Source organism: Notolabrus celidotus, chromosome 3 (assembly GCF_009762535.1).
Source record: "Notolabrus celidotus isolate fNotCel1 chromosome 3, fNotCel1.pri, whole genome shotgun sequence".
Lineage (NCBI taxonomy): Eukaryota > Metazoa > Chordata > Actinopteri > Labriformes > Labridae > Notolabrus > Notolabrus celidotus.
Window position 1 is genome coordinate 2,412,751 of NC_048274.1, and position 10,009 is coordinate 2,422,759.

General features: G+C 42.7%; 1 protein-coding gene across 2 annotated transcripts in view; it reads left to right on the forward strand.

The window, feature by feature from the left end:
• zdhhc1 (zinc finger DHHC-type containing 1) overlaps positions 1-5,736 on the forward strand; it is an 18,230-nt gene extending 12,494 nt beyond the window's left edge. Inside the window, exons 9-11 of one of the 2 annotated variants that reach the window (XM_034680983.1) lie at positions 2,347-2,461; positions 3,254-3,329; positions 5,015-5,736. In XM_034680983.1, the coding sequence (XP_034536874.1) occupies positions 2,347-2,461; positions 3,254-3,329; positions 5,015-5,523 (700 nt within the window). In that variant the 3' untranslated portion in view covers positions 5,524-5,736. The remainder of the gene's footprint in view (positions 1-2,346; positions 2,462-3,253; positions 3,330-5,014) is intronic. The other variant, XM_034680984.1, reaches the window with a different exon arrangement.
• Positions 5,737-10,009: the final 4,273 nt, after the last annotated feature.

A 10,009-nucleotide genomic window follows, 5' to 3' on the forward strand; every position in this document is an offset into this window, starting at 1 on the left:
AACAGCCGGCAACAGACATTTCATAACACAATGAGGCTGGAGCACGGTCACCATGGACACAGTTTTCTTTGCAGAAAACAAAGTGTGCAAAATGAAATTCTTTGGCCCTGACTTCTAGGAAGCAAACAAAGTGTGTATTGTGTGTGAGTGAGTGTGCATGTGTGTGTGTGTGTGTGTGTGTTTGAACTGTGGGTGGAGGGAGCTGTGTGTATTAGTCCAACAGAAGGACTTCATAAATAACTCCTCTAAATGTGGATGTTTGCCCTGAAGCTCGACTGCTGCGAGTGACGAGGGAAACTTTATTTATACTGCAGCTCTCACTGCCACCAGGACGACAGGAGGATAACACAGACTGTAGAGACCTCAACGTTTCACCTCCTCCTTTGTCTTTCTTTCTTTTTTGTAAAGGGAAAATTTATAATATTTAACTAAGAAGATTATCTTTAATGCTTTGTTCCAGAATAAGCTTTCAAGCTAACCGGTCACCATTACAGCAGTAGACAAACTAGACCACAGCGTAGGACTCGTAGCAGAGTGACACAGCAATATACTCTCTGTCTCTCTTACTCTTAACCATGCACCCATACAGGTGCATCTCACTAAATTAGAATATTGTAGAAATGTTCAATATTTTCTGTTAGCCATTTAAGAAAGTGAAAATTGTATATAATCTCTATAATCTCTTTAATATAATCTTGTTACATTTAAAATAAAATGTCTCAAGCATTGTTCTATTTTTTTATGATAGTTATGGCTTACAGCTCAAAAAATTTAATTAAATTAACATATCAAAATATAACATAACAATAATTATTATTATAAGAATAACATATTTAATTTTTTTTGGCACATTTCAAAGCACTCAAGGTCACCTTAAAAGGCCAAAATTAAATAAGAGCAATGATATAAAAATTAGATTGATAAAATCCCCAAGACATGATGCAGTGTAAAAAATAAGTACAATTAACAGGATAAGACCATAGACCGTATAAATAATGAAGGTAGTATCCATGACGTCACCCATCTGTTCCTGATCGCCGTTTTGAAGCCAATCGTCGGCGGGAGCCATATTGGAAATGCTGAACTCAACCAAATTCAGTGTGAGGTAAAGAGGCGGGGTTTGAGCCTCCTAGCCAACAGCTATGTGTTCCCGTCCAGGAATCAAGTCAGTCATGTCCTTATTTGGGCAAAAACTCTTAATCTTAATATCTTCTGAAGCGTCACGTTAGAAAAAAATTCACCCCCTGTACAGTGTGTGCCGATAGAGAACTTAGCTACGTAGAGCCAAGCCGTTTTTTAAACCAGGCTGTAAACATGTTTATTTCTGCTGTAAAGATAGTCTTCTTTGAATGGGTGTGTATGTGGTTTCTGGTGTTTCTGCAGCCAGCCTCTAGTGGAATCTCGATGAATTGCAGTTTATAACACTTCCATATGGGCTTCATATTTTGAGACCGGAGGTTGCTGCTTGGATAAGACAAAAATATAAAAAACATTTAATTTGGAGTTTGCATAAATTGTGATTCAAATAGTATTAGTACTGTGTATCTCTTAGTCTAGTTCAAAACATGCAATCACAATCATTGGGAATACTGTGGACTCAACAGTTGTTCAGAAGATGATCATCAACACCCACTAAGTCACAGAGGGTCATTGCAGAAGAGGCTGGTTGTTTTGCAGAGTGCTGCACCGAGGCATGTTACTGTAAAGTTAAATGAAAGGGAAGAAAGTGTGCACTAGCTGCAGGTTTGACTGCAGCCTTGAGAGGATTGTCAAAAACAGTCGACTCAAAAACTTTAGAGAGGTTCACAAGGAGTGGACTGAGGCTGGTGTCAGTGCATCAAGGGCCTCCACCCACAGACATCTTCAGAAATGGGACTCTGACTGTCACATTCCTAATATCAAACCACTCCTGAACCAGAGACAGCGTCATGAGCATGTTACCTGTGATGATTTGGGGTGACATGTCTTCTGCTGGTGTTGGTCCACTCTGTTTTATCAAGTCCAGAGTCAACGCAGCATCTACCAGGAGAGTTCAGGGTTCTTTGTGCTTCCATCTGCTGACAAACTTTGTGGAGATGCTGGTAGCAGGACTTGGCACCTGCCCACAGCGCCAAAACTCCTACCAGATGGTTTGTTGACCTGGCCTGAACCACAGTAGAGCCTCTGTTGGATATTTGTCAAGAGGAAAATGAGAAACACTCTACCAAAGAAAATCAAACAGACCAGCTGGACTAGATGATGATTTTTTTGTTAAATATTTAGTTTTGATCTTTATTGTTGTCTCAAAATGTGAGTTCCTATGTGTTTGTGTAGTTCTCTAAACCTCAGTGGGCACGTGTGTTTCAGATTCCTTGCTAACGGCAGAGTAAGGACCGTGTCCAGTCCCGTCATGGAGGAAGAACTTCTGCCCAACATGTCTACAGAACTTAAAGCAGCAGCACACACACACCGACGCACACAGGTAAACACAAACACACACACACACAAACTGCCGCAGTGTGAATCTGAGTCCACTGGCTAAAAGATACAAACAACAATAAGCTCATTTCCAGATGGTGCCATAAACTGCTGAAGAAGAAGAATACACAAAGAGATGAGGTCATTGAATGAGCCTCAGTCTGTGCCCAAACAATGGAAATATTTGTAGAGAGAGATCAACTTAATGGTTACTGATGTAGGCCGAAGAATACGAGCTAACTCGCCAACTCCAGGACCAGGAGGATCGATGACCGTCTGTCTTTTCATGAAGCCAGATCCTTCAAAGCATGAATTAAGACTTCATACAACGAGGCCTCTTGTTGATGTTGTTTTAGCATCATTTTGAACACTTTACTTCAGTTCATTGAACATCAAGATGAGACAATGTACAAAGCCAGACTGTAACCACAGTGACTTGCTAAATAAGCCGGTGGTAGGTGTCCAGATGAGATCATCCAAGCAGCATTAATATAAATCCAGACACAGCCACGGAGAGGAGGGTGAAATTAACTGAGCCGTGTGGCCCTCAGGATGATGTTATGATCCCAGCCACAACAATATTTGATTTCCCAATGTGCCTGGAGCCAAATATGCATGTGTTAAACCGAGACAAATCATCCAGCTGTCAAACTGAAGCCACTTACACAGGACAAACATGTGCTCGGGTTTTGTTTTGACCACAGTTTACAGAAGCTTTTAAACCTCCGGTCCAAAGATGATTAAGTGTCTGTATGTGTGGGAACCAAGTTTGGACTTCTTCTTTGTGTTTGTACAGAAAAAGAAGAAGAAAGTTCGCAAAGTTCCAGCAGAGGTCACCAGAGAGCGCTGCCCGAGTACAGCCCCGCCCCCCGGTACGCACACACACACATACACACACACCCACACACACACACGCTTTGTCTTTCTGAAACTGTAAGGACCCTCATTGACATAAAGCCTTCTCTATTCTCACTTAAAACCACACAACTGATTTTGTACTCACTTGTTTGTAGCCCAACAATTAACAATCGTCAGTGTGATGGTGTGAAGTTAATTGTGAGGACACCTCAGGGGGGGAAACACTAAAATCACAGTCACATGAAGTCAACCAGAATCATTCTGAGTTTTATGTTTTATAACAAACAATTAGACTTTTGATTCAAGGTTACACCCAGACTGCACAACACAAAACAACTGTGTCTTTATTTCTTTGTGATACTTTTTAGGAGGTACACTTTTGTGATTTGAACACCAACTGTAGGTTTTATGCCCATCTTGTAATATCCTGTAATTGTGCATTTACATTTTTGGTACCTGCCTTCGGACTGTGGATGACATCGAGCGAATCTAGCATATTAAAATTGAAATATTCATCCATCCATTATCCTGACCGCTTATCCCATTTGGGGTCACGTGGGGCTGGAGCCAATCCCAGCTGACTTCAGGTGGAAGGCAGGGTACACCCTCGACAGGCCGCCAACCTATCACAGGGCAAACATTGAAAGACAACCATTCACGCACACTAACGGGCAATGTAGAGTAACCAATTAACCTAGTGAGCTTTTTTTTTGGACTGTGGGAGGAAGCCAGAGTACACGGAGAGAACCCACCAGGAACCGAACCAGGAACCTTCTCGCACCACCGTGCAGCCTACATTGAAACATATGGCTGAGATAATTGAGTTAAAACAGTAAGATCTAGACTTCCAGCCATCACAGTGGTGTTGATATTGTAGCAAGATGAGAAGCACTTGTTTTCTTCCAGACGATGAAAGAAACATGCAAAAATAAGATGTGTCCTCTCCCGAAGCTATAACCATGCAGAGCACCAAATCCTACATCCGTCTGTATGCAGATGATATTCTGCTTTTACCAAATGTCTCTCGGTCACCTCTCCACCTTCCTCTCATTGTTTATAACTCGTGTTGGATTTTGGGTTCGAGTATCTAGTATTTTTGTGAATGTCAGTGAATATATTATGAGTCAAAATACAATATACAGCTCATGTGTCCGTTGATAGGTTTGTTGCAGTTGTCTTTAGATGACACATCAGCTGTGGATCAGTGTCTCATGCTGTCACTTTAACGCAGGGGTTCCCAAAGTGTGGGTTCGGGACCCCCTGGGGGGTCGCGGGACACTAATTGGGGGTCCTGAGATGTCATCCAGAATGTTGTTGTTTTTTTTAAGTAATCTAAAATTGCATATTTTACCCATTAATGCAAAAATATCTACAAAAACAGTAGTCAAATTTGCAAATGCAATATTTATTTTGTTACCAAATGACTCCTAATGTTTGGGTTAGGGTGATTTAACAGTTCATTTACAGAAGCATCAGAAGCAGTAGGTTAATACATGACAGCACAGGAAACACACACACATGTGAATTAAGGTAGGCTAATTATCTGCAGACCAGCTAGATTAAGTATGAAGCAACATTTAATCACTTTGAGGGACAGTGGGGGTCGCGAGTCTTTGGCGTACCTGGATGTCTTTAAATCTGAACATGAAACAACAAAGATGAATATTTCTCCTCACCCTCTTCGTGTTTTGTCCTCCAGCAGAACCCAACAGTCTGTCTGCTGTGTCCCTGGGTCAGCGACTTCCTTTCCCAGCATTCCCTCTGAGGGCCTCCCTGCCCCCCCTGGCTCCATCCTCGGGCCCCGTCCTGGCTGCTGCCCCTCCTGCAGAGTACCACTCAGACTCTGCAGAGTCCCTGGAGGAGATCCCAGTTGCCTTGGCCAAACTGGGCTCCTCATCCTCTGCAGCTGCTGCTGCTGGTGGAGACGCGTCCACGTCTTCACACAGAGCGATCTCATCTTTCCCCCTGCCCTCCCCCCAGCCCAGGACTAAGAGGAGGGCCCCTGCCTCCCGCACAAATAAGAACACGGCGGAGCTGAGGTTTGAGATGGCCTCCACTCAGCCTCCAACGGTTTTTGTTAGCCGGGCAAGTGGAGATACCTCTAGAACCCGGGAGGAAGGCCTCAGTCTGGGCAGGAGGCAGATCATGTCCAGGCCCGGGTCCAGACCGGCCTCTCGGACCTCGCTCTCCTCCTGGATGGAGCTGTAACCACAGCAGCCTCTTTTATTAACTTATTTCACTCTTTGTCTTTTACAATCACCGGCGCTCTGCAGCCTCGCACAAATATCTGTGTCTGTTTTCGTTTTGTATGTTTTGTACCTCTGTCATTATTTATTGTTTACAATAACGTTGCTTTAATTTTGAATGCCAAAGGTGAGATCCTGTTTGTGCACAATCTTTATAAATGAAGGAACACTTTCATCTCTGGCCGCTCATTTTAACTTTGCACACTCTGCTGAAGCGCTTCACAGTATGTGGTGATGGTGGCGTCCCTCCCCCTTGATCCCTCCATCCCTCTGAGTTGTTGTTACTGTTTCCCAGTCAACAGCTCCTCCACTGTGTACTGCTGGGCTCCATGGTAACACAATCCTGGAGGGACAGAATGATATCACTTCCTGTCTAACTTCTGTTCCACAGCTCCATGACCGGGTCCAAAATCACCCACTACTCACTCTATAGAGCACTATAAAGGGAATTCACATTGGTGCAGGGCTGTCTGAGTTCTGAGTGTGGTGGACTGTATCCCACAATGCACTGTGAAAAGTAACATACAACCAGTGGTCAATAACTAAAGCCTGCTCCTCACTTAATGACTTTAAAATGTTGAAAATGAGAGAGACCCCACACATGACAGATTTAACACTTCTCACAGTTAGCCCACAGTAACATATATGTCATGCTATATAAATGCATAAACTCACTGAATACAGGAGCTCAGTCTGCCACTGACAGATTCAGACTATTTAAGAGTTCGCCAGTTTTACAGAGAAGGTCACACTGAGATTGACCTTTTTGTTTCAGAATAAGATAAGACATAGATGATGCATTACTCTCTCTAAAGCCACCAGACTCCTTTAAAAACAAGTTTCTGATTTGCAGCGGTATAAAGATACACTGCTTTGTGCAACGTCCACAATGTGCAGTTTCTGTGCAGCTGTGTAGCTCTTTCTTGAAGCATCTGCTAGCTACCAGAGCAGGAGTTGAACTCTGCAGTAACTTTAATAGCTGAGAGTTAAGAATGAGTTTGCCTGTAGTTGCACCACCCACCTCATCTGGTCATGTGGTCAAATTGAGGAGTCTTTTCAACCAAACCAGCTCTCTCTTATTTACTTAACAGCATTCTTTAAATGTGTGATTATGACCTAACACCAGATCAGTGTCCAGTGCGTCTCCGATCTGTTGCGGTCCGGCTCCATGCTCTCTCATCCGTCAACACCCACCAGTTGCGTGTTCGGAACACAGCATAGAGCAGGACCGCTGGAGTCCAAGGTTGTCCCGCGGCAATCACTGAATCAAGAATTCTCTTCCTCCTCTCCTCATCCATGTTGTCTTTCTGGTCCTCTGAAAACCTCTGACATGTCGACTCCAGGCCTGGCTCCGCTCATCATGACTTTGGTTTGTTGTTGTAGTTAAGTGAAATACGATCTGGTGTTAACACAGAGTGTTTTATTCTGAAAGTTAACCGGATGTTTTCATTTTGTTTTGGTGCCTGACTTCCTGTCCCGCTCCATCTGCTCTGTTGAGATTGATGCATCGTGTTCTGGCAACCGGCAAAAATAGAAGTCTTGCGTATCTGGAGTGGATCCAGTGGAAGTTAACACATTGACTAGAATAGAAACCTATCAGATCCGGTGCCAGATCAGAGATGGACTGGACACAGATCTGGTGGAATTTGGCTGTAAGGGGGAGGGAGGCTCCTACAAGGTGGCACTGCCAGCTGAATACAAAATGCTATGTAGCCCAGCATCCTTTGCGCATCTTCTGGGTCAACTACCCTAACACAATACCTCTCTCTGCTTTTATACTGGTTTCATACCAGCGTGCATTTGATGGGAAGAAGGTGTTAAAGGTGTGTCTTATACACTGAGGTTTACAGTAACTTTACTTTGCAGATCTTTGGAGTCTCTAGTCAACCACTGCTTTGTTTGTTTTGTTCACTTAGCACTGTTGTTACATAAATATAGTGTTCAATCCAACGTTAAAGGTCACTAAAGGTCACACCAGCACGCTGACTGCCAATGAGGTGATATTATTAGTAATACAATAACCTAATGCTCCAAATATTACATCACATTCATCATCTGCAACAGGTCGACCTATATTTTTAGAGTTCGGGTTTGTTATTGTGCCTGTGTGTGTGTGTGTGGGTGTGTGTGTGTGTGGGTGAGAGTGTGTGAGTGAGTGCATTTCATCATCCATCCAGGATATGAGTAGAAGTTGCCTTGGCGACAAGTCAGGACAACATCATAACAGCATCAATCAAAAGGGAACGTCTGTCTCTCTTACACACACACACACACACACACACACACACACACACACACACACACACACACACACACACTGGAGGGTGTTTTGCAGGGAAGGTGAGAGCTTTTTTTAGTGTTAGTGCCAATACATGCGGCTGTGGCTATTTCCTGGAAACAAGAAGCTGGAAACACACAAACACACAAGTCTTCTCTGAGCTCCGTGTTTTATAACAGCCGACCCTCGGCTCACTGATGCTTCTAACGGGTCACATGACCGTCTCCGTGGAGACACTCCCACCCTGAACAACATGATGTCACCCTGAAGTCCTCCCACACTGACAGCTGCTTCCTGTTTACAGGAGCACTGGCATGAGGTCACGTCCTGCCGAGTCCTCTGAGAGTTTTTAAAACATCAATTATTTTTCAGAATTAATCATTGCATGATGCATCATGCAGTGCATGATAGTTTGTTACAGAGACAGACCACAGAGGAGACCACAAATAAACACATTCACAAAAATCATGTCCATGTGTTCTCAAGAGGAGCAGGAAACAGGGCATTATGTTGACTCATGTATATTATTTATTATAGTGCTATAACTCCACTTTAATACAAGCCTTTAACAGGAATCAAACCTCAACCCTCTGTCAATTTTTAGAAGACTTATCCCAAAATAATATAATTCCTAAGTATGGTTATTATTTTTAGCGAAAACTAAGAAGATTACAAAAACTTGTTTGTCAAAAACATTAATTTTAAGTGAAATAAAGATTAAAAAATAGGCTTAAAGTGCTTCTGAACCTAACTACTGAATCTAACTAAATAAAACTAAATTATAGAGCTTTCATCTTCAGTTTCTATCTTTATCAATATATTTTCATACATACAGTATGTCAAGTAATTTGGCTGGATATTAAATCTGTCAGTTTTTCAGCTGTGGTTGTGTTAAACCAGCAGGGGGCAGCACTTGATGTCACCTGTCTATGTTTCCAATCTGTCCTTGTCTGGCATCTCAGCTGTGGCGGTGAAAGTCAAGAGGAAAAAAACTGTGGCTAAAACTAATAAAAACTAAACCACAACTATTCATTTTCAAAAAAACTAAAGCTAAACCAACAAACCAGACTTTAAAACTTACCAAACCTGAATCCCAATTTTCGTCTGGATCTTTATCTCGTTAAATAAACAAACATCACCTTTCCCCCGTCAGATTCGTATCAATAAAACCGACTCATGCTGGTCTGTTGGAGGTGGCAGGAGAAGGCCGAGCCTGCAGCAGCTACAATGTTTGTCTTCATTCAATCCAGAAGCAGCAATTCTGTTTGAACGGACCAATCAGAGGCAGCACTTGCACATGGACGTAGTCTCTGATGTCACGTAAGTATTTTGTGAAGCAGAGTTTTGAAGCCTACCGTTAAAAGTCACCATATTGAAAATGACACTCAACCTAACTTTTGGACAATCTAACTTGAGGCAAAGGGGCGGAGTCTGATCAGGCTTTAGTCTCCTTCCTAACAGCTACAATGTGCCCGACTGTCAGTCAAGTCAGCCATGCCCCTAATCATGCAAAACTCGTAATTTCAATATCTAAAACTTGTAATTGTAAGAAGAAATTGTCATTCCCAGCTAAATTGTTTTTTGTACAAGGCTGTCAACATGTTTACTTTGCTGCAATGATCGGCTTTTTGAATGGGTGTGTATGTTGTTACTGGTGCTTCTGCAGCCTCAAGTGGACACTCAAAGAACTGCAGTTTTAAGCACTTCTGCATCAGGCTACTGCTTAAACACACATTCTGCAGGAGACAGAGGAGACAGAGCTGCACACCACAGATGATGCAATTTTCAGGTTTTTTTTTTTAAGGGTGTAAATGATACAGTTTAGGATAAAACATTAGAGAAGAGATAGCCTAATGAAGCTGTTTTTAATGCTTTTATTTTGCCTTTTTATGCCTAACACAAGTTACTTTATTTCCTGCTGAACTACACTGAAACATGCACAAACTGGACTGTATGAAGATGCAATAATGGAGGGATGTCAGAGTGAAAGGTCTGCACACGGAAGAGCATCCTGAGCAGGTAAGGTTTCCATGCCTTGACCAAGGGCGTCTCAACAATGTCCAGGAAGTTAACTTGCACCTCTCCAGCTACAAGCCCAAACAGAAGGCGCCCTCTGCTGTTTTTAAAGGGTACTGATGTTCTTTTAGTATCTCATTGATTTAAATCGTCC